General features: G+C 30.5%; 1 protein-coding gene across 1 annotated transcript in view; it reads left to right on the forward strand.

The window, feature by feature from the left end:
- LOC129968213 (cGMP-inhibited 3',5'-cyclic phosphodiesterase 3A-like) overlaps positions 1 to 26,291 on the forward strand; it is an 87,844-nt gene that overhangs the window by 42,678 nt on the left and 18,875 nt on the right. The window contains exons 3-9 of the mRNA XM_056082066.1: positions 3,640 to 3,902; positions 11,658 to 11,738; positions 15,000 to 15,285; positions 16,838 to 17,092; positions 18,274 to 18,441; positions 21,835 to 21,946; positions 23,969 to 24,091. Of these exons, the coding sequence (XP_055938041.1) occupies positions 3,640 to 3,902; positions 11,658 to 11,738; positions 15,000 to 15,285; positions 16,838 to 17,092; positions 18,274 to 18,441; positions 21,835 to 21,946; positions 23,969 to 24,091 (1,288 nt within the window). The remainder of the gene's footprint in view (positions 1 to 3,639; positions 3,903 to 11,657; positions 11,739 to 14,999; positions 15,286 to 16,837; positions 17,093 to 18,273; positions 18,442 to 21,834; positions 21,947 to 23,968; positions 24,092 to 26,291) is intronic.

Genomic DNA, 26,291 nt, shown 5'->3' on the forward strand with positions numbered 1-26,291 from the left:
GTATTTTTATTGGGATAAAGGTACATTTTTGCATGAAGTTTTTTTGCCCATCTCCTTTACTTTTTTACTGATTTTTATAATTTACATATTTCGATATAACCTGTTTCAATAAATTCACCACAGTTAATTTAGTATTAGAACATGCTACTTTCCAGACTATGCGACACGCTGTTTTGAAATTAAAGGGCTTAAAAGTACTCACTCTGAACACTGTATATATATAAAAAAATATTAATAGAACATGTGAAAAGGAATGACATTTTACTTTCATTTAATCTTTTTGTGTCATAATTACGCAACCGATATTTTAAGAATAAGTGAGTAGTGTCTGAGTTGAGAATTCTTGTGCAATTAAATACGGTTCTAAGAAATTTTGATTCTAAAAAGACATACAAATAAGTATTTTTTTTTAATATCTTAAGTTCCCATCTTTGCCTTTAAACACAGGATAAGAAATACTAATTTGAAAAAATTATTTTTAGCTAACATTTCCTATTACATAAATATATAAGTATTATTTTGTTGCAAAAATCACAAGAAGCAAAAAAAAAAATGCATTATGATCTATATTGATGATATCAAAATTTTAAAATTCTTTTTCATATCACAAAATCATATTATATGGTAATTTACAAACTTACGTAGTAATTTCATTTTCAATAAAATCAATTGAATTTCAGTAATTTATTATACCTTGGAAAATGTTCCTAATTGCACATATTCACAGACCTAATGATGATCAACAAAATCCTTTGAGCATTTTTTGAAAAATGTTCCTAATTGCACATATTCACAGACCTAATGATGATCAACAAAATCCTTTGAGCATTTTTTGAAAAATGTTCCTAATTGCACATATTCACAGACCTAATGATGATCAACAAAATCCTTTGAGCATTTTTTGAAAAATGTTCCTAATTGCACATATTCACAGACCTAATGATGATCAACAAAATCCTTTGAGCATTTTTTGAAAAATGTTCCTAATTGCACATATTCACAGACCTAATGATGATCAACAAAATCCTTTGAGCATTTTTTGAAAAATGTTCCTAATTGCACATATTCACAGACCTAATGATGATCAACAAAATCATTTGAGCATTTTTTGAAAAATGTTCCTAATTGCACATATTCACAGACCTAATGATGATCAACAAAATCCTTTGAGCATTTTTTGAAAAATGTTCCTAATTGCACATATTCACAGACCTAATGATGATCAACAAAATCCTTTGAGCATTTTTTGAAAAATGTTCCTAATTGCACATATTCACAGACCTAATGATGATCAACAAAATCATTTGAGCATTTTTTGAAAATGTTCCTAATTGCACATATTCACAGACCTAAGGATGATCAACAAAATCCTTTGAGCATTTTTTGAAAAATGTTCCTAATTGCACATATTCACAGACCTAATGATGATAAACAAAATCCTTTGAGAATTTTTTGAAAAATATTCCTAATTGCACATATTCACAGACCTAATGATGATCAACAAAATCCTTTGAGCATTTTTTGAAAAATGTTTCTAATTGCACATATTCACAGACCTAATGATAATCAACAAAATCATTTGAGCATTTTTTGAAAAATGTTCCTAATTGCACATATTCACAGACCTAATGATGATCAACAAAATCCTTTGAGCATTTTTTGAAAAATGTTCCTAATTGCACATATTCACAGACCTAATGATGATCAACAAAATCCTTTGAGCATCTTTTGAAAAATGTTCCTAATTGCACATATTCACAGACCTAATGATGATCAACAAAATCCTTTGAGCATTTTTTGAAAAATGTTCCTAATTGCACATATTCACAGACCTAATGATGATCAACAAAATCCTTTGAGCATTTTTTGAAAAATGTTCCTAATTGCACATATTCACAGACCTAATGATGATCAACAAAATCCTTTGAGCATCTTTTGAAAAATGTTCCTAATTGCACATATTCACAGACCTAATGATGATCAACAAAATCCTTTGAGCATTTTTTGAAAAATGTTCCTAATTGCACATATTCACAGACCTAATGATGATCAACAAAATCCTTTGAGCATTTTTTGAAAAATGTTCCTAATTGCACATATTCACAGACCTAATGATGATCAACAAAATCATTTGAGCATTTTTTGAAAAATGTTCCTAATTGCACATATTCACAGACCTAATGATGATCAACAAAATCATTTGAGCATTTTTTGAAAAATGTTCCTAATTGCACATATTCACAGACCTAATGATGATCAACAAAATCCTTTGAGCATTTTTTGAAAAATGTTCCTAATTGCACATATTCACAGACCTAATGATGATCAACAAAATCCTTTGAGCATTTTTTGAAAAATGTTCCTAATTGCACATATTCACAGACCTAATGATGATCAACAAAATCCTTTGAGCATTTTTTGAAAAATGTTCCTAATTGCACATATTCACAGACCTAATGATGATCAACAAAATCCTTTGAGCATTTTTTGAAAAATGTTCCTAATTGCACATATTCACAGACCTAATGATGATCAACAAAATCCTTTGAGCATTTTTTGAAAAATGTTCCTAATTGCACATATTCACAGACCTAATGATGATCAACAAAATCATTTGAGCATTTTTTGAAAAATGTTCCTAATTGCACATATTCACAGACCTAAGGATGATCAACAAAATCCTTTGAGCATTTTTTGAAAAATATTCCTAATTGCACATATTCACAGACCTAATGATGATCAACAAAATCCTTTGAGCATTTTTTGAAAAATATTCCTAATTGCACATATTCACAGACCTAATGATGATCAACAAAATCCTTTGAGCATTTTTTGAAAAATGTTTCTAATTGCACATATTCACAGACCTAATGATGATCATCAAAATCATTTGAGCATTTTTTGAAAAATGTTCCTAATTGCACATATTCACAGACCTAATGATGATCAACAAAATCCTTTGAGCATTTTTTGAAAAATGTTCCTAATTGCACATATTCACAGACCTAATGATGATCAACAAAATCCTTTGAGCATCTTTTGAAAAATGTTCCTAATTGCACATATTCACAGACCTAATGATGATCAACAAAATCCTTTGAGCATTTTTTGAAAAATATTCCTAATTGCTCATATTCACAGACCTAATGATGATCAACAAAATCCTTTGATTATTTTTTGAAAAATGTTCCTAATTGCACATATTCACAGACCTAATGATGATCAACAAAATCCTTTGAGCATTTTTTGAAAAATGTTCCTAATTGCACATATTCACAGACCTAATGATGATCAACAAAATCCTTTGAGCATTTTTTGAAAAATATTCCTAATTGCACATATTCACAGACCTAATGATGATCAACAAAATCCTTTGAGCATTTTTTTATAACCCTTCTAATTCCTGTAATGGATTATACGTAAACAAATCGGAATTTCTGTTTGAATTGAGACTAACTCAACCAATATTTGCAGCTTACTGACTGATCTTGAAAAACGACTAGCAACAAAATAAAAGATTTTTAAAAATAGAAAAATATAATTTTTAATAGTGTTTTCTGCCATCCATTTCACATGCTGCTTATAATGTTGTTTTCATACACTAATTTGTTTTTAAATGTGACCAACTCTTTTTCGTAGCGTCTTCGCAAGAATCTCGCACCCAGCGTTCTACGGCGGATGTCGACTGCCACCTGGACGACCACTACGTCAGCCACAGGCATGCCAACTCTTGAACCCGAACCACTCCGCAAGCGAAGCACCAGCTTCCGCAATCTCCAGTCCCCACCTCCCACCGCCTCCATGGAGGAGCAACAGTTGTATCAGGAACAGCAGTTGTATCAGGAACAGCAGTTGTATCAGCAGGAAATAGAGAAAGAGGAGGAGAGGCAGTTTTCACCCGGGTAAACATATCTTCCCTCTCAACAACTTATATAATCAATATAAATAATAAAAAATCGCAATGTTTTGAAAAAACATGATTTTATTGATGTACTAAAGAGTGGCAAATTATCTTTCCTTAACAGTACGGAGATCAAAACAAAAATCGTAATTCTATAATAATTGATAGAATTATTCTAAATGAATTTTAAATTTAATTGCATCCGTAAACTATTTTTATTTTTTAATAATGTTCCGGATTTTTTAAAAAATAATATTAATTGTGGTTACATTGAATTATTATATCGTTTTCAAATGCCTTTTGTTTTTACGATTTTTGTTTTGATTTTCAGATTTTCAGATTTTTTTTTTTTTTTTTTTTTTTTACTGAAGTAAATTATTTTTTACTTTTTAGCTCATTGATAAGATTGGTTTTACTTTAAAATCATTTTTATTATCTATTTCTACTTTACATTCTTCTATGTATTTAGTAATTCATTTTCGTGGTTATAATAGAATCTAGCAATATATTTTCCCTCAAACTCACAAGCAAAAAGTGCCAATCAAAAGTATATTAAAATAAATTTTGTTTAATTAATCAATAAAGTGATGAAAAGTTTGAAAATATTAAAACATTGTATTGTCATTGGAAGCAAGCAAAAAAAAAAAACTGTTAAATATTTTAGAGCTCTAATACAATAAAGAAATAAAAAAAATCAATAAGAAAATTCCATCTTTACCATCAAGACAAATCAAATCAAAGCAGGTAAAAATTTGACTGCAAATTGCCTCTTAAGGAATAGTTTTATCTTTTATTCTTCTTATAATTCATATTATATCTATTTAGCAATCTTTAGCAAGATACAATTGCAAACTTTCAGAATTCAGAAATAACTATAAATTTTCTAGAATAAATTGAAACTACTTTTTTGCCACAATCGCCCTGTCATCGTCTATATCGTTTTGGAATAACACCGAAAAAAGATAAATAATCCTGCATTAGTTCGCACTAACCATGAAAATATAAGCAGCTTGATTGTTCTTTTTTTTAAATATTAAAGTATATTTTTATTATTATAATAAATAAACAAGAAGAAATTTCTACAGCTTAATCAACAACTAGAATAGAATTATAACTCGGAATCATTACGCCTTTAAAGGTATTTAAATTTTATTGTAAGGAATCCAACGGAATCAGAAATTTATTATCTATTAGTGACAGTTTAAACGCAAGTGGTATCGTCTAGAATTATTAAAATAATGTTATAAAATAATGATATTATAAAAATATGATCATTAATAGCATAAAACATTAGATTAACAAAAGTTATAAGCACGCGATTTTAAACACATAAATTAATCTACAGTGAAAGTCAAAAGAAAGTAAACACCAACTTTTCATGTATAAAATGCTTTATTTCAAATGCATTATTGACTTATAATGTAAAACAAATACTTAAAATTAAATGTTCATTTAATTAGAATTTAACAGCTTATAAATGTTAAGCTAAAACAAAATACAAAAAGAAATAGCTCAATTTAAACAAATGTCTAGCCAACTTTCTGAGTCAAAAAAAAGTAAACAGATAACTCTGATAGCAAAATAGAATGAAAAAAATTAGCAATTAATACTTTGTTTGCTTTCCTTTAGATTTTATTACAGCTTTTAACCTTCTAGGCATAGATGCTACCAATTTTTTCGTCAGTTCGATCAGGATTTTCTGCCATTCTTCCAAGATAGTTTTTTTCAATTCTTCTTTATTTGAAACCGTTCTTTGGCGTACTTTTTTATCTAAATATGCCCATAAATGTTCAATGGGGTTGAGGTCTGGAGACTGCGGAGGATGGTCTAAAGTCTTGGGTGTCCGATATAGTAACCATTCTTTTACAATTTTAGATGTGTGTTTTGGATCGTTGTCATGCTGGAAGATCCAAGTTCGTGACAGTCCTAATTTCTCAACACTGGGGCCAACATTTTCTTTTAAAATATTTAAGTAGCCTATTTTATCCATCGTAGATTCGATAAATACCATATTTCCGACCCCTGCTGCCGCCATACATCCCCAGACCATAATAGAGTCACCCCCATGTTTAATTGTTTTAACTGTACGTTTATCATCAAATTCTTCGTTCTTCGATCGCCATATTTTCGACTGCTTTTTAGGGGCCAAAATTTCAAATTTTTTTTCATCACTAAATAAAATATTATTCCAAAAATTTAAATCATTTTTTTCGTACTTCCTAGCAAAATTCAGGTGCTTATTTTGATTTGTTTTCGATATGAATGGCTTTTTACGCGGTATCCTACCATGTAACCCATGATCATTAAGAGTTCTTCTTATAGTACTTGCGCTTACTGATTTTCCTGATGTCTGAGATACATTTTGCGCTATCTTTACAGCACTTTCAGCTGGATTTTGTTTTATCTCTCGTACTACAGTTCTAACTTCTGCATCAGTAAGTCTTCTTGGTCTTCCTGTTCTTTCAAAATCCTTAATCTGCTTATACTTCGTATATTTGTCAATGATTTTTTTGACCGTGCAATGATTCCTTTGGACAATTTGTCCTATTTCACGTAATGATTTTCCGTTTTTCTTCAAATTTATTATTATTTTTCTCGTTTCTAGTGATGTTTGTTTCCCCATATCCAGTTTTCTAAAAATGTTCCAGAAAATTTCAGAAATTAACAGAAGAGCGAAATGTACATCAAGAATTCACTTTTGTTTAAGATTCTGTGAAAAAAAAGTGGTGGCACTTACAAAATTGATAACGTTATAGTGAAAGACTTGTCAGTGTTTACTTTTTTTTGACGCTCAAAAATGGGTGTATTTTTTGATTAAGCGGCTTATTTCTTCTTGTAATTACAATTTGTTTAATATTTATAACGATTTAAATATTTTAATATTAATTATTTAACTATGCAATATTAATTTATGTTACAAGTCAATAATATATTTGCTATATATTGTTTCACACATGAAAAATTAGTGTTTACTTTTTTTTGACTCGCACTGTATATTAATTACATGGAGTATACAATTTTTAGGAATAGCAAAATATTACTAACTCAGACATTGTTTGCCTACCATTGAAAAACAACAATAAAGAAGTTCATTATTTCTATGAAATTGAGTTTTCTTTGTTATTTTCTGAATAGATCCTATTTGTCAATCTTATCACTTATGGCACAAACTGGGCTATTAACCTTACAACTATTACTTCTAAATTAACCAAGCAGAAATATTTAGTTTGGAAAATATCTCGCATTCAAAATATAAAGTTTTTTTAAAATAAGGGTTGTTAACAAATTCTTAATGTGATTAATATTTTACTTCTAAGTAAATAGCAATTAAGCTATCTATAAAATAATCTTTAATTATGACCATTACTTCAATTGAATGTTTCGTCCTTATAGTATTTTCGGTTCTCTGTTTCTTAGTCACAGGATTCAGAATAGATTATTACCAATACATTGGTGATTCCGCAGTTTGTAAGAAATATAGCATTTGTTGTTTCGCCTTTACATGAAACTTTCTCTAGAAATAGACTTCTGAAGAATAAAACATTTGAACTGCCAATGGAAAAGTTTTTCCTCCAAAAACGTTTATGCCTTGAATTTTGTAATGTATATGCCATTATATAAACAAGACAGGAATATTCTATGAAGAAATGATGACTGGAATTATATTCTAAGGAATTCTCATTGCGTCATGGTTTTCGTCTAGACATAAAATGATGTAACATCACAATAGTGGTTCAGTTTAGTAAAGTTAAACATCCCATTTTGAAACAATACGAGAGCTATTTCTGAATGGATCACATATTTTTGAACCATGGGCTTTGGATAAGTGATTCAGAGATAAGCTATTCGTTTATACTATGAACAAACTGAGTTCGATTTCCGGAAAATTCAATGCATTACTCATTTCTACATATATGCTTTCACACTGGCATATACAGAGAGCTCTCTAATGGGAGATAAAGATGGATTCTTATCATACGCATTGCGGTTTTACTTGTAACATTTTTTAAAGAGACTGCTGTTACTGTCATACAAAATTCCCATCAGGGGATGCCTCAAACATGGGGATGATAATTATCAGTATGGTGTTGAATCGTTCTCCTGGTGGGTACAGAATGGTATAGGGTGTGCTCATTACAGGAGGGGTAATTTACTGCCCGTTAATATCTCTTACAACCTTAGTCCCCATCAATATTGTCACAGTGTCCAGTCATTCAGATTTTTCCATGTATATTTGTGCGGGTCGGAGTACCTATGTAAGGTTACTGTTGTATAAAGTCATATTGATAGGTTAGAGATAAAGTACTCGTTACTATCTCGATTGTTACATTTCAATACTTGGTGACATAGACAGATCGTTATTTGGAAGTAAGTCAACCAACTGACCCGTCACGAATGCACACGGATTTAAACCATAAGGTTGAATGACCGGACAGCCGCAACAGCAACACTGGTGGGAACTGTGGTTGTGTCGTAAGGGCCATCATCGGCCACGGTACAACCCTACCCGAAGGAAGTACGTCCCGTCATCGATGGGAGGAGTCAGATCACCCACCTATTTGTGCACACTCCAGGGTGGCGAGATCCAACCACCATGCCGGAAGCATCTCATCCTCATTTCGAGGTGCCCCCCCGGGGGTTTATTTGCGAGTAAAGGAGAGAGGATTTTGAGCATTAAATTTCACCTTGCTTTTTAAAATAAATGCAATCTATTAAATTTTTCTAATTGGCAAAACAAGCAATAGATTGATTTACTTAGAATGTGTTATCCTTCTGATTCTCTCGTTCTCACAATACCTCTTTTTCAGCCTGAAGAGAGAAATATTTTTTTTTTCTTTCAGGCTAAAAATTATTTTTTTGAATATTCCTTTCTTACACTCAATAATCATCTCAATAATTAATATCAACAAATTAACTCTGAATATTTGCAGTTATTTTTATTTCGGATTCAACAATCTAAAAAATGTAAATACGTTTGAATAACTAACATCGCAGTATGGTAATATTCTGGGCTTAAATCCTCTGTCTTAAATATATTTTTAAAAATTTTCTCTATTTACAAGAAGAAATATTTGGACCCCCTTCCCCCCCCAAAAAAATATTTGTTTAACATTAACGCAGCCTACATGTATATAAACAATCGAACTAAAACAATAAAGAGTACTTTTGTGTGATAAATTTTAAAATAATTTTAAAATTCATTAAAATTAGAGAAAAACTGCATAGAAATAAAACTGCTATCGCTGTAAGAGTATTTCTTTTTTATATTTTAAAATGGTGCAATAAAAATGCTTTGTACAATAATATTCTCTAAGAATATGCAGGAAAATGCTATTTTTATTTATTTTTTAACTAAAAATCTAATTAAAATCCTGAATATCAATTTAGCAAAAAATTATTATGTTCGAAATTTAATCAACGTCTTTCTTCTCCTATACAATGTGTCCAACTATTATAGCATAATACCTGTTGCATTACTTAATATTAAGTTTGTATATTCAGCCTTTCAAACATTATGTTATTTCCCTGCACAGTAAATCTCATAGTCAGGAAGATTGTTTTACAGCTAACTATAACGGATGTTGAGAGAATAACAGATCAAAGACTTCAGGTAATGACAATAACAAATTGGCAACTTTGGCGACAAAAAGGAAGTTTTAGAAACTATATGGATTTTGGCGATACTCTTAATAGTATTAGAGAGCCATAGATCCTTCTAGATTATTCAATGCTCTATTGCAAAACTCATACAAAACGAAAGCAATTGAATTCTCTCTAATGATTCCGATCGCGGATATAACTCTATTGTGTAATAATATTATTTAGTTAGCAATTTGCTAACATGGTGTTGTTTTTTGTGAGTATATGCGTAAGAATTGTGTACGCTTTGTGCAGTTTTGCTACCTGTATTTCGTGTTTTTTTTTGTTGTTTTTTTTTATTTTGTTTTACGAATAAATCATCGTTATTTATTATCAACTTGAGCTTTTCACCAACCGTCCATCCTACGGATGTTTCATATCAATATTAAAAAGTAACTCCTTCAGTTTCTCAATTTTATATAACTAAATTTAATCAAAATATCATGAAAAGCGTGTATGGTTTCTGATGGTATGTCCTTTGAAGGTTTATGCTCACCAGAGGTCTTGTTGATGCCATTGCATTCTACTTATCACTGCATCTACCTTGTTGCATATGACTTATAATGCTGTAATTAATTCTATGAGCCCGGATTCACTCCGACAAAGCCCTGATTCGAGTATTTTCGGGTATATAGTTGAAATCCTAAGTGACAGATAATTCGTGATCAACCACTCATATGGACGATTCCATTTTGTTTTCGTGCACGGAAAATTGACTTGGGTTTTGGGACGTTGGAATTCCACACTAACCAGGTTTATAGAAATAATGCAAATGGAGTACGTCGTTACAAATTTGTATTCCATTAATGTACAGTTTATTTGATGTATTCTTCCCTTTTACTTAATTCAATGTGAAAAAAAAACTCTTCAATGCCCTATTTTCAGGTTACCTCTCAGTGTTCTGTTGATAAAATTTTTTTCTTACTTTTATCTTGACTTATGTATAAAGTTTTCAAGCGGGTTTTTGGTATAACCTGTATATAAAATATTTTTAAGTATATTATATTCACTTCTACAATCACCTGGACGAAATGGCATTTTGCAACGTTCATTTCATACCTTTTTCTTGAATGATCTCTGATAAAATAAAGTGTTTTAAAACTCTTTGTACGAACTTTAAGGAGTAAAAAGACTTACCAAAACAACCACCAATCAACATATAATAATTTATCGTAATCACAGTTATGAAGAACTAGTGTAAGTTAGCACGCTAAAGTAGTACGTACTAGGCTAGTTAGTGCTCCTACTGAATAATCAGAAGATTCACCAGATCTATTCTTCCTTTGAGTTCATATAAAATGTAACATCTATAATTTTTGTTCTTGATTTTAAAATCCACTCAGATCCTGTCTACCCATCCTACTGTATGGATTTCAAAATCCATACACTTTTAGAAATAACAGAAGCTGGAGGAAAAGATAAACTGTTTACCACTTTCATTGATTGAAATATAAATTTTGCAGTCATTATTCATAGCAAGTTTGCTCTTATTTTACAAACGCTTAATAATTTGAACAAAATAAAATAGAACTTCTAGTCCGTGAGAGGGGTAGAGGGATATTCTGCATTTTATACTGTAACATACAGAAAATCAATCAATTAAAATCTCTATGTGCGTTCTCTTACACTTATAATTCATTTTAAAATTTTAATAAATAAATCTTAATTAAAATTAGATTTTTAAATAATATATTGCGATCATATTTAGAAGCATCATCGGTCATTAAAATATATTTATTTTAAACTACAAGTTAAAATATTTTTGAAAAAACACTTCGATTATATATCAACTATTGAGAAGCAGAGCTGTGAAACTCCAAAAAAACATTTTTAAATTAAGATTACCAAAATGAATCCTATTTTATATACAAAAAATTAGAAAATATATATCAATTCTTTAACTTCTAGAAAATATATATCTACTCTTTAACTCTGTCTTCTTCAATAATTATATGTGAAAATTATTTCCTTTAAATAATAAATTTCAATTTTTTTTCTATTACTCTTTTCCGTAGGAATTATAAAAGTTTATAAGAATAAAAAAAATCAACCGTTTAAAAATCCCACCATTCATAAACCGAAGGGTCCTAATAAAATTCTTTTTTAAAATTTGTAGGGGAGCGAGTCAGAGCAGCCGACATGCCTTCATGTTATCTTCCGTCAACAATATCAAAAACACCTCCAGCAATACCATAAGGTAAATGTCGTCCCAATATCCTATTTTTCAATTATCCAACATGCTCTCCTATTTCGGAGGATATGATGGATAATTGATAAACCAATCCCCAAACTCCTCCCTTCCCCCTTAGTCAAAATACAGTGTGTAGTAGAAACAAGCCTAAATATGATTTTAAAATGTATTAAGCCTAAAACTGGTTCCAGGCCAAGGTAAGCAATAATAAAACTTGATATGTCAAAATACGAGGGAGAATCAAAAATCTTCGAAAAGAGATTTCAAAAATTGTCAAGGAACTGGTTTATTTATCCGCTTGGATATATTGCCAATATAGTCATCTTGTATCGAACTTTTATTGGTTCTTGCCTCTTCTGGTATTGTGTGCTGGAAATACAATTTAGAAGTGTTTTCTGCGATTCTCATATGATATCTGCTACCTATTTGATATCGGCGTCATCTTTTAATAATGTTTTCCCATTCTTATAGCGACTGCTAATCCAAACCTCTAATGTATATGTAAGATCAGATCTATTACAATCTATCAATCTTGTTCGTTGGTCCATAACAAATAAACAGGACCCTTGCTCTATTCGTGGGAAAAAAAACTTATATCTTGTGCAATATGTCTGCAAAGATATATCAAGTTTCACATATATTTTAACAGTCATATTTTATTCACATTGGGATTGCAGAAGTAATAACTTATATGGTCATAAAAGGTCAAACTGTGCATTTATCTACGTTCAGATTTTCTTAATTATATTAACTATAACTGGGATAGGGGCTCTGTGGTGCTAGCTTTTGGTTTGTTACCAAACTAGTTTCGAAATTTTTTGATACTACCTCATTCACAGAGAATTTATTAAAGCCATACAAAATGTTTAACATTTGAAAGTTAACAACATGTTAAAACTTAGTACACGAAATGTGATTAAAAATTATAATAATCTTAAACAACATTGCGTCAATGCTTCATATCAAAACTGTATTGCATATAATTTTTATCAAAATATTTTTTTAAATATTATTATGATAAAAATTGTCTTAAAAAGTCGTTGGGACAAAATCTCATTTTCTAGAGGCCTTATGAACTTTGAAATCTTAACCGTAATTTTTACATAAATTTCTGGATCACACTTTTTAAATGCTGTTACGGGTTTTATAGAATGGTAGGTTTGTATGTGGAGGCAATCAAAAAATAGTGGTCCGCGTCTCCCCTACCACCGCAGATGCCGAATGGCAAGTTTAGAATCCTGAGTTTAGATATAAAAAGTAGAATGGTCCATGCACACTTGAAAATATCTCAATTTTTTTTTCAATTTTTAATTATTATTTATGACATCTATATGGTATCTAATTCGCATCGATGAATTTAAATTTTAGTAATTCGAATTCATCTCCAGGCGCTCATAACCTTTTGCTTTATTTTATGCTGCATGCATTAGTGATGTCTTAGAAAATTCAATGCTTCGTCAAAATGAGCTGCTACAAATCAGAGCAAAGGCCAACCTTTACATTTTGTGTGATGCTCTATCATGGACTTAATCTATGACAAGTCAATCAGATGTCATCATTCTGATTCTAATTTTCTATTTACTGATTAATTCTGATTCTAATTTTCTATTTACTGATTAATTCTGATTCTAATTTTCTATTTACAGATTAATTCTGATTCTAATTTTCTATTTACAGATTAATTCTGATTCTAATTTTCTATTTACTGATTAATTCTGATTCGACCAAGCATTCCTAGTACACAATAACGATGATGAGATGCCTTTGTAGGGTTTATTATTTTGAAGTTAAAAGCAGTTTAGTCAGCTTTAAAATCAAGCATGGCCAGTTCTGCTTGAATTTGCTTATAATGTTTTAATTTACAGCTCTTAATTTAATTTTTATTGTTATGGTAATGTTTAAAGGTTATATTCTTTTGGAAGATGCACATAAAACCTTATTCACTTCTTAATGAGTCGCATGAAATATGTTTAAGATATCGATTTTGATGAGACGTTGAGGAGAATGCCAGTGCAGATGATAGACTTACGGCAGATTAAAGTTCCACAAGTATTTTCACAAATATCCGTCAGTAATTACTTCTAAAACTAAGATATACAAATATAGATAGTCCAGTTTAAAGGAAAGTTGATCATTTTCATCCTGAAGCCCAATTGTAAGGATATGCAAGTAATTCTACTCAGCCACACTTCTGTTATGTTAGGATGGATTAAAGCAGGTCCATGGCATGGTAAAGTAGGCCCAAACAGTAACGAGGAAAAAGATTTTTTAGCCAAGCAAGCCATTTATACAGATACTCCTATTTGATATCTAACTCAGAGAAATTTCCATAAAAGCATTTAAATAAAAGAAACCTACAGAAATGGGAGGAAGAATGAAACAATGGCTCAACTGGAAGAAGTTTTTATCAAATTACCTCCAAAGTCTTCCTTAACCCATCGCCATAGAAAAAGCAAGATATTCTTTTCAGACGTCATCGTCCATTCATTTCCTATTTCAAGCGATTCCATATCAAAGAATAGGATCACTGTGACTGCGGGAAAGTGGATGACCCACTTCATTACGCCATTAGCTGCCTTCTCATCACATCTTTTCGCCTTAACAAACCCACCCACAACCTCGAACAAATCTGGGGGATGAACTTGATGTCACACAATTCGAACCAAAATTCCTGTGAAGTTTCTGTGAGGTAACGAAGATCTGATTTCCCCAGACCAACGTCCAGAGCAATCTTTCTCCTCGACTTCTTCAATCAAGCCTTTCTCCAAGCAATATTAATTTTTCATCAAAATTCATAAACTCTTATTCATCACCAAACACTATCTTTTTTCATATTGTATTATGTATAGTTGTTGTGTTGTTATCTTGTGTACTGTTTGTAAACTTAAACATTCCCTATTCAACTGATAGGGAATCATAGAGATTTCCAGTTTTGAGATATGGCGAAAAGAACAGAAAGTAAGTTATTGTTTCTAAGGCGTGAAACATAGATAAATCTTGGAGATAAATTTTTTGAACAGTTCCTTAAATTAATCCTTTCCTTAAATTAATTTCTTCATTTTCGGTTGTTTTTTCATCGTCTCAAGATTCTGCTATTCCTAATAAAATCTCATCGTTCGATTTCGGACAATTCTTTATAAGCATATTGGGGTTGTAGCCGTTGTATTCTAACACCCTTTAAATTTTCCTCTAATTGCTTTGAAACACCTTATATACCCTCTTTCAGTTTTCAGAATGGAAAATAATGAGTTTCTTCTCTATTTACAGCCTGGAGTCTTTGATTGCTGCTCTTCCGGAGCAACAAAAGCCCCCGACCAAAGGTCAGCGGTCCTTTTCTACGACCGCCATCCCCTCTGGCCACCCCCAGCGGAGAGATTCTCGGGAGCGAAAAACCGTTGCCTCCTTGCATCCTCTGACGCCCCATGACGTGCAGTGTCTCACAAACTTGCACGAGAGTGCCACCAAGGGGGAGGAAGGGGGACAGCAGGAGGGAGAGGAAGAGGGACAGGAGCAGCAGAAGGCAACCATTAAGGAGGAGGAGGAAGACGAAGAGGTAAGGAGAGACAACTATTTGGCTTTGATCTTGCAGACCAACAACGGAGCACTTTTGTATCCTTATTTTAGTTGCATAATGGAGTCAATTCAAGGACATGGGTATAAGAAAACGCTCAAAATGTACCACACCAAATTAATGATGAAGTGTATTGTCAGCTTGTTTAGAAATAAAGACGTACTATCATGATACAATGAAAAACTACGTGCATTTCGATACTACTTGACATACAAAATGACATTTATCGTTTTTTGCGAAAGAGTTTTGCAATATTGCAGATCATTGCTGTTTTCAGAAATGACTAAAAATGAAACCTTCTGAAGTTTTCCTTTTTTGCAACTTCATCCTTTATGTCTTATGGATTGTTACTAAGATGACCATCTTCTCCACGCACATATCTATGCAGAGTTTTCAATACAGTGCATTGTTGAAATCCATTTGAAAAAATCAAGCAAAATATGTGCAAATCAAAGGAATTATCTATTTTGAAATTCGACAAAAATATTTCACTATACAATGGGTTATCTTATACAATGGTTATATTTTAGGTTGTTTGAGTCAATAAACGCATTTTTTAAAAAGTTACAAATTCTAACTTTTAATACGATTCTCTAGTACTATCAGTCATATTAAGCAATAAAAAAAATGTCGGCATTCTGCAACACACAATAAAAAATTCTATCACTTCATGATTAAATTTTACAGAGTTATAACTGTTGAATCGAAATTGAAATCGTATACAATTTTAAGTGACAATTTGAAGAGAAAAAAAATATAACGTTACATAATTTTAATTTGTAAATGATCCCTCAAGACCTCTGTTGAGGCTTGAAACTTATCTGTAAAATTCCTCTTAAATAGCAATTTTCAACAATTTATATGTCGATTGGGTTTAGTCATAAAAGAATGGATCTTTTTTTTTTAATATTAAATGTCAAGACTATTTAATTTACTAAATATTACTGATAGAATAGAGAGACTATTAGATTTTGTAATTAATAAGATGTTAGATTTTGTAATTTTAAAAAAAATGCATTTATTGATTCAAGCAATATAAAATATAATGTTTCCAATCATTTAAAGCATTTGTTCCAGTTATAACTACATAACTACATGTCTCTCACTCTCTTTCTAGTTGTTTGGATATTAAACATTGGGCCGTGGTAAGAGTGGACATACTATGTATAAAAAGCCAATTCTAAATATAAATTTGAAATTTCAAAGATTTTCTGAAATAATTTGGTTTTCAACACTGATGAATTTTAATGAATTAGGAGCTAAATTAATTTAGAAAACTATCGTTCCATATGACTTCAAGTAAAGTTGTAAATCCTTTTTTTTAAAAAAACTTATTGTTCCAGTTCTTATTCGGAATTCGACTTTTAATTCTGAATTGAATTAAATTCGAATAGAGCCAAATAGAGTGTCAGCCAAATAGAGCAATTTTTTTGTACCCATCTTAACAAAAAAATTATACGCAAGTGAATGCGATTTTAGTTATAATTGTCTTTGGAACATTTTTAATGCTTTTTTTGAATTTTCATTCTTTTAGGAGGAGGAAGACGAAGAGGAGGGCCTGCCCCCTCTGCCCTCATTCCGCCGCTCTGCTGCCGCCATGTCCTCGGATTATGAGAGCAGTGACTCTCCTCCTAGCGGACCAGAGGATGCTGGGGGACGGAGAATTCTCAGGGCCCACGCCTCGGTGCAGACCTCCTTCTGGTCGGGAGTTGGGCCCTGCACCCTCTGCGGGAGGTCGGCCCCTTTCACGCCCTCTCCTCTCGCCTTCGCGCCCAATCTCTCGCAGAAGGTGAGTTTCGTCGAAGACTTAATCCTAAAATGCATAAAATATTATTAAAAAAATTTTTTTTACAAAAAGTATGTATTTAGGAACCCTGCATATAATTTTGGAAAATAATTTTAAAACTTTTAAATTATTTTTTTTCCGGAATAAAAAAAATAATAAAATGTGCTATATGGTTACATTATAAATTAAACAATATTTTTATGGAAATTTCGGTGTCTTTTTCAATTTGTCGGTCGATGAAATAAGCAGCAGACGACTTTGATAACAGACGACGAGTTTAATTAAACGCGAAGACACGAATACAATGACAGCAAATACGCAGCCGAGACGAACACAGGCAATACACAGCAGCACACTGCAACAAACAATATCCACAAGTAGTAATCAGTTGTAAAAACAATTACAGTACACAAAGCGGCCAGACAGAATTCAGCAGAAGGAGGGATCTGCGTAGCTTCATTTTATGTTCTCTCCAAACGTCTGCATTTCTCCACTGTCTCCTCGCATTAACTGTATTCAACTGCCAACTCTCTACTACAAAACTAGCTACTCCACACACGACTCGATGCTGCTTCTACAATAAACACCAGAACTCGGAACACAGCTCAATTCAGCAATCACTTGAGCTCCACACAACGCTTGCTCTTCGCTGGACTGATCCAATGATTCGCCACTTCACTATTTCCACAATTACTGTACACGACTGCCTGCAGCTTGAGACTGCCGGTCTTTCAGAGTTTCCAGGAGGTGAGCAGAGAAGGTTCTGGAGCAATAAGGCGTATTTCTGTTCCTATTGGCTCAATCGCTAAAATTCAGGAAGTTTCCAGTAGTATCTATTTTGTCACCAAATCGACAAATGGCCGCCAAGCTTGTCGCTAAGCTCTGGGACACTGACTCGAATCCGATCAGCATCCAACAGAGCTCATCATAAAACGGTCTTTCTTATGATAAAAAATTCGTGCTGGGAAGCAACATTTCAGATTCGGAACAATATCTCGGGTTCATCAATCACATCAGAAAATTTTACTATTAAAATTGAACTCCCTTTTTTACCAACATATTTTTTACAATGCAAAAAAAATTATAGTACTTTTAATAGTAGAACTATTCATACAACATCCATCTTAGTATTTCTCCAAGTTTCCAGTTTAAATCTAATTTATTTGTTCCCATTTGTTCTACAGCCTCCCTTGGAGGAAGAACCTGATGACGATGGACCTATCATTCATCTGCCGGATACTACATACGATTTGCCCGCCCTAGCAAACGATCCAGTTTTGGGTCTTATCGACATTTGGGATTTCCCAGTGTTCGAAATGGCGCGCCAAGCAGGGAATCTCATTCTTAGCCAAGTGAGTATTAAAAGCAGAATGCCATGGAAGTTGAAAATCCAGTCACAATAAAATTTGAGTCTTATATGGTTGATATCATCAGTTATGCCAAAAAGTAGCGATAAAACTGTTATCTGAAATTGATAATTTCCATTAATCAACGATGTTTTTAGTTCTAATTGGATAAAATTATGGTCAAATTTAAGGTATGCGACTATGTTTGGCATAAATTCTTCGAAAAACGCTTTGAAAGGGTTATATTTTTGAATTTTTGCATAAAAAAATGATTGAAAAAACGTCTGTGAAACCGAAATATACCAGTTAAGTGACAAAATTTTTTTAATGGAAAAAAAGGGAATTTTTTTTCTTTAAAAAGAGGTATAAAGCAAAAATGTTCTTGTTTAGAGGATTATCAACCTCTTCTGGTAGCTTAAGAAATATAATATCAAGTTCCTGAACTAAAGAACAAGCCTTATATCAATCTATTCATTAAATATTGGGTCTCAAATAATAAATAATATAAAATTTCCTATTTTTTTTCACTTTGTGAAACATTAAAACAACTATAAAATATTTCTAAATGAATAGTTCAATTATTCTCTAATTCAGGAACTACAAAACATATCGAGAAATTACTATACCAAATTTGAATTAAAACATGCATTATATTTTTATTTACTGGGGTATTTCGTAAGAAAATGCTGCCAAAGGATAGAATTTCAAAAAACACAATTTAAAGTTATAAAAATAGCATTAAAGCGTATGTAAATTCAAATATAAAAATCAATGTAACTTCCCCCAAAAAATAGGAACAAAATTCAAATGGTTTTATTAAGAAACCTGTTCTACCATTAAGAATATTATTTTTTTTTAAATCCTAATTTCTCAAAATATTGCCTTTTAACTTAGTCATTTATCTTAAAATATGATGAATTCTTGTGAATTCCCTCTCTAAATTGTAGCGTAACTGTACGTAATTGTTAATAGGCAATCGATGTCAATATTAAATTAGCAGAAGACGTATAATTCTTGTCACAAAATCATTAATTGCTTTCACTGACTTAAATTTTATAAAATATAAACCATTTATATCCAGCCGATGCTGGAAGGGCCATAAAAGTTTGTAGAAATGTCAAGTATTTGCTTATTCATTCTTCTATTTTACTAGTTTATTACAATTTATTCTTTATTTATTATTATTTTATTCTTTGATTAATTTGTTGTGCATTCTTGTTTCTATAAATCACTTATTTGTATTTTATAAAATTGGGTATAATTTCAATTAATTAATAGTTTTTCAATTTGTTTATTAGTTACAATTTTATTTTTTTCTTTTCTTTTATGTTTTACTACATAGCATTTTTAATGCGATGTTTTGTATTTTGCGTCTTACAAGTTCTATTTTATTTGCGTTTTATGTTTGCCATTAATTAGAACCTTTTAAGTCCAGTTGATTTGCGTGAATTATTAGTTGCATTTTATTTTAATTAAATGACTTAAGCGTTATTATTATGATAATTTTAATAAAATTTTTAGCAACAAATTGTGACAGACGTATTATTTTGTTAGTTTTTCACATGCTCTGTTTATTTTGTAAAGGAACATTCTTAATAGAGTCGTCGAATGACGTCACAGTATATTAAAAAGCATAACTCTCCTTGTAACTTATCCTCCCATTGCACATTTTCTTTCGAGATATTATAGATTAATTTTCTCATGCAAACTGCATACATTAATAAAGAGAATCCTTCCTCTTTAGATTTCAAAAAAATTGAAGAAAATCACGGGATTGAATATTTGATAAAACAATATAAATATTACCATCATTAAATACCATTTTTTATCTTCAGATGGTATGAAAATTTTTTTTATTGCATTAATATTCTTGAAAGATATCACAGGAAGAATCTCTAATATTTCGTTTAGTTTCTAATTAATTGAAATTCTACACAAAAATTTAAAAAAAAATCTTACTTGTTATATATTTATCATCGCCAAAATACATATTTGGCAACATTTTGTAGCTTTATGTCAAATAATCGTCTGCAGGGCATCAACAAGCAAATATATAGACACACATTTTCCTTTATTTTCAAATATGATTTTAGGTTTAGAATCTATAAAGCAATTCAAATATGTTTATATGTTAAATTATATAAAATCATTAAATTAAAAATTATGTAATATTATATTAAATTATATAAAACATTATTTCGCATTTTATTTATTAAAGAAATACACAAAATATTTGGATGAAACTATTTATAATTTTTAAGAGATAAATATATGTAATCAGTTCAATTATTCTACGCTTTAAAAGTATTTTTTCTCAACATTTAAATTCAATTAATCATCTCCGTGACAAGTAGGAATTTGTTTTTTACCACGCCTCTCATAGTCTAATAATATGGAGTAATTTTAATGGTCTGACATTAATTTGTCTTATACTGTTATTACAACAGGACTTAAAAAATATGCATCTATTCATGTATTTCGGGAAATTCTCTTTTAGAATGGATAATTCTCTCTTTCAGCCATTTGTCTCTAATGGAAAACCTGTCACTTAACCCTTTCTAGGGCCGTGGGAAGTATGCTTCCCACCAAATTTATCAATCTTTGTATGAAATTATGTAGGTTGGCATAAGTTCTGACAATTTTTTTTAGTAAGTCAGAAACTTAGATGCTTCAGTTCTTTATCTCAGACAAAATGATGTGTCTTGATTTGTTATTAATTAACCAAATTAATTAATTATTCAAATTAAATTTATCCAATAAGCAAAATGAATACCTTTTCTTATTCTAATTTCAAGCCTAAAAATATTTTAACATAATATGACTAGAAAAAAATGGCTCTTTAAAGGGTTAACTCAGCTCAATTTGAGATTAGACGCTAAGATGAAAACAACGATTCATGCCTTTCGGGAAATTATCTTTTAGATTAGAGAAATCTCTCCTTTTGCCTTTGGTCTCTAAACGGAAAACATGCCACTTAAATTAACTTGAGATTAGACGCTAAGATGAAAATGCATTTCGGGAAATTTTCTTTTCAAATAGATTAGTCTTTCTTTTAGAAAACTTAACTTAATGCTACTGAACATTAACATTAACATAATTAAACATGCCACTTAAATTAACTTGAGAGTAGACGCTAAGATGAAAACACAGATTCATGTCTTTCGGTAAATTATCTTTTAGAACAGATTAGTCTCTCTTTTAGCCTTTGGCCTCTAAATGGAAAACACGACACAACTTAGAATTGACCGCTAAGATAAATATTTTTGAATAGGGCAAAAAATAATATGATTCGAATGAAAATTTTCCGCTATATTTACTGTGATCGTTACATAAATTTTTTAATTGTTTATGTGTTTTTTTTCTCGCATCAACTTCTTCTTGTTTCATTTTTCTTTGCAGATGTGTTACCGTGTGTTCCTAGCCACAGGGTTATTTGAATCTTTCCGAATACCGTTAACTCCCTTCTTTGCCTACTTCCATGAACTTGAAAAAGGCTACAGAGATAAGCCATGTAAGTGGGTTCATTATTGTTTTGCTACCGGTTGCATAACTTACTATCTTTTACTTATGGGCTCGTTGCAACCCCATGCTGGAAGCACAGTAAAAGTTCATTCACTGGAGCTGGAGGTCTAAACAACCCCCCCACCTCCACTTTTTTTTTGGGGGGGGGGGGCTAAAACTGAACAAAAATAGTCGCCAAGGACAGAGGTCATATCCTGGCACCAGTTCAAAAACCATTAAAATATTTGTAAAACTTTCTTCCTTACAGTGAAGTAAATTATGCAGATTGTAATATGAAAATAATTATCAATATTTTCATATTAGAGATTCGTAATAAAGACCGAAATATTATGTAATCTTTCTTTTTTCAACTTACATCTTTTTTGGGGGGGAGGAAGGGGTATAAAGATTGTAAAGCTAGTTTATGCATTCAGAAAATAAAACCACAATATACAGCTTTAATTTTATTAAGAGCAAGGAATCTAATTTTTATACTTTCCCAAAAATTTCATTAAAAATCTGCAAATTACATATTTTTAAAAAACAATTCGGCTTAAAATTCAGTTCTTAACTGATGAAAAAGAATCTGATTATGAAATAATTCCTAATTTTTTATGTACTTAATATTTTTTGTCTATGGCATCCTGCACTGTAATATTAGATTAGCAGGGTTAAGGGAATATAATACTTTAAAAAAAACTAAAATAGTTTTTTTTTATTTTCTTATTTAATTCGTGTTACATTTCTATTGTATAAAAATTCTAAGTTCTAATTCAACACTTCAGAAATTATCTAGATATCTATTTATGTTGAAAAATAAAATATTTTTACCAATCTTGCAATTTTAAATAATTTTTTTTTCAAAATATGAAGCTTTCTTGGTTTTCTTCATTTTCATATTTCAAAAATACTAAAGTGTTTATCATATTTATAATCAGACTTTTACAATTTTTTGTTCAGGTATGATCAATTTGTACATACAATAAGTATGCCATTTTTTTTTATTTTATATATGGCATAAAATGAGGCATTTCAGAAATTCCCAAGTTTTCCCCACACATAATATTTTTCCTTTTAATGATTACATTAATTTTGATATCAGATTATCTTGAAATATCTAATTCAGTATGATATAGTCATGAATATGAGTAATATAGTTATATAATATTCGAAGCAGCAATATTCATATTTTTTAAAGTCATAGGTAAATAGGTTATGTAACAACTTTTAGGATGATTTTTTAAGAAAAGATCCAAAATATTTATATCTTTGTTTTTTATAAAAAAGGATTGAAAAAAGATGTATGAAATTAAAATATACCAGTTACATGACAAACGTTTTTTTTTTTTATTATTATTGCATAAAAAGTCCTTTTTTGGGAAAAAAAAAGTGTAAAGCAAAAAATCTTTTGGTTTAGAGGTTTGTTTAAAATTTTGCAGATAGTATGGGAAATTTATTATCTAGTATATGAAATAAAAAACATGCTGCATTTCTACTCAGTCTTTAAATATTGGTTTTCATCTGATAAATAATATGAAATTTTCAATTTTTTTTCTCATTAACAAGCATTCAGATAACTATAGAATACTGATAAATGAATAAATTATTTATTCTCAAGTTCTAGAATTGCATGACCTATTGAGAAATTATTATACCAAATTTCAGCAATTATAATTTAATTTAAGAGGCTTTTCATAGGAAAATTCAATCAATGATTAGAATTAAAGAAAATAGCTTTCAAAGATGTAAAATAGCATAAAAACGTATAAATGCAAATATTTATAAAATCAGTGAAACTCCCACCCTCAAAAAATGGATTTTAAAGCAAAATTCAAATGGTTTTATAAAGAAAACTGTTAAAAGAATAAGAATATTAAATCTTAAAATTTTCTCGTTTTCGCAAAAAAAAAAAAAAAAAAAAAAAAGACTTTTCAAAGTGGTAATAAATTTTAAGAAACTTAAACTTCGAATTTAGGAAAGCATTTCAGAAAAGCACTGTATGAAATAAATTACTACACCTTCTATGTTCCAGATCATAACTCAATGCATGCGAGCGACGTACTCCACGGTGTCTACTTCCTAATCTCTCAGCCCATTCCAGGATTTTGCCAAGTCTCTTCGGATTCGACGGATTCACCACTGCACAGGACTCTAAGTCAGTACTTTCACATTTTTCAATATTTTAAAGTAAATTATATTGTAAACATTGAGTAAAAAGCATGCACTTACTTCTAAATACTGTTTCTGAAATTTGCTCCACAAAATCCATGAAGTCTCTTATAGTGGTTGTATGGTGTAAAATAGTAAACAGGCCTCAATATCAAATAACGGCGTTTATTAACACGTAGAATGAATACACAGATGGTAAAACACAGCAGACATCACAAGCAATACTTGAACAACAATCACAGCGCACAAAGTGGCCAGATAGCACTCAGCAGGAGGAGGGAATCTACTTAACTATTCTCTATAGTGTCTCCAAACGCTTGCTATTCTCTACTCTCTCGTCGCTTTAACTGTATCCAACTGCCGACTCGCTACTCTACGACTGACTACTCCACATTCGACTCGATGCTTCTTCTATAATAAACTCCAAGATTATTACACACCTCAATTCACTGATCTCAATTTACCAATCGTTCTACTCAACGCTTGCGTTTCGCTGGGCTGACCCAACTATTTCGACGTTGGCTCGCTACGTAACTCTGCATTACTAGATGGTTGCCTTTAGGTTGGACTGCCAGCCTTTTATAGTTTTTGGAGCAAGACAGAGAAGGTTCTCGAACAACCAAGCATATCTCGGTTCCTATTGGTTCTATCTTGAAGATTCTAGTGTCTTGAAGTTTCTAGTATCTTCTTGAAGATTCTAGTATCAACCTTTTTGTCGAAGATTCTAGTTCTATTCTAGTATTTTGAAGATTGAAGATTCTAGTATCATTCATTTTCTCGCCAAAGTCGCCAAATTCGTCGCCAAGCGGTCTTTTCTACGATATAACTAACCGTTCTGGGAAGCAACATTACAAATTCGCAACAATATATTCAGTACCATGCAAAAATATTAGATTCAAAATATCTTTGTTTAGAGAACTGGGAAAAGAAAATCAGCCATCATGAAAGTTCTACATCATAATAGTTTGCATTTAAAAGCATAAACAGATTACGCAAAGCCTAGCCGAAACAGATCAAAACTTATGAAAGTAAACAGTCGTATCGTATAAAAATGCCTTATATTCAATCATTCATAATAATACCTATTAATTATGATTTATAGATGGATGAATTTGTAATAAATATCAAAATGTCAATTAAAGCAATATATATGAAATTAAAATTTAATTCTAAGAAAAAAAGGGTATATTTGTTAGGGAATTATATTTCTTGTCCCATTATTGGTGTATGTTTTGTTTTCTCATGTTTTGAAATGCATGATGACCTAGCAATAGGTCATTACAAATTCTTACAATTACAAAATAAAAGAATTTACGATAGTACATAAATTATTAAATATCATGTGTTGAAACTTGAATACCTTTAAGATTTTATTTTACCTTTAAGCAAATCGGAATGCAGAATTTAACTTATAATAAAATTTTATTATTTATAATTTAATTAATTAATTTATATTTTTTTTTATTATTTATAATTAAATTTATTGTTATTAGATTTTTAGAAATTTATAAAAATTGTATATTTAAATATACTGTTTGTATAGCATGAAAACGTTTTAGTAAGTAAAAAATATTATTTTTGGATTAATTAAACACTATGCATTTATTTCATTGCCCATATGTATTTCATATTTCTACCATTAAGTCATTGCAAATGTTTCAAACTCAAGGACAGACAAATGCATTTCTGATTAATAAATAATTTTTAATTAGACAATTGATTCCCTCTCGACAATATATAACTATTCAGATTAACTGTTAAACATTTTAACTATTCAGAAAGTCCAACTTAAATCAGGGATATCAGCAGTGACTAACGACTTAATTAATAATCGATAAATGATTTAAAATTTCAGAAGCAAAAAAATAAACTAAAAATCTGAATGATAAATCTAATTTTTTTATGCAGGATTCTCTCAATAAACAGACAGTGTTCTGAAAAATAAAGTTGAGCCAAAAACAATGAAATTATTTTGGGTCATTTTTTCTTTGCTTCGCCACTATGCATAAAGTAATGCTTTTGTATGAAATGATGTCTTAGGCATCGAACTATAGAATTTTCGATATTGAAATTTTGTATTAAATCAAAATATTAATTAATTTAAAATGGTAAAGATATATTCTTATGTGAGTTGAATAAGCAAAATATACTTAAAAAGTCATCAAATTATATTTGTCGTCAAGTTA

The sequence above is a fragment of the Argiope bruennichi genome, chromosome 5 (assembly GCF_947563725.1).
Source record: "Argiope bruennichi chromosome 5, qqArgBrue1.1, whole genome shotgun sequence".
NCBI classification, from domain to species: Eukaryota; Metazoa; Arthropoda; class Arachnida; order Araneae; family Araneidae; genus Argiope; species Argiope bruennichi.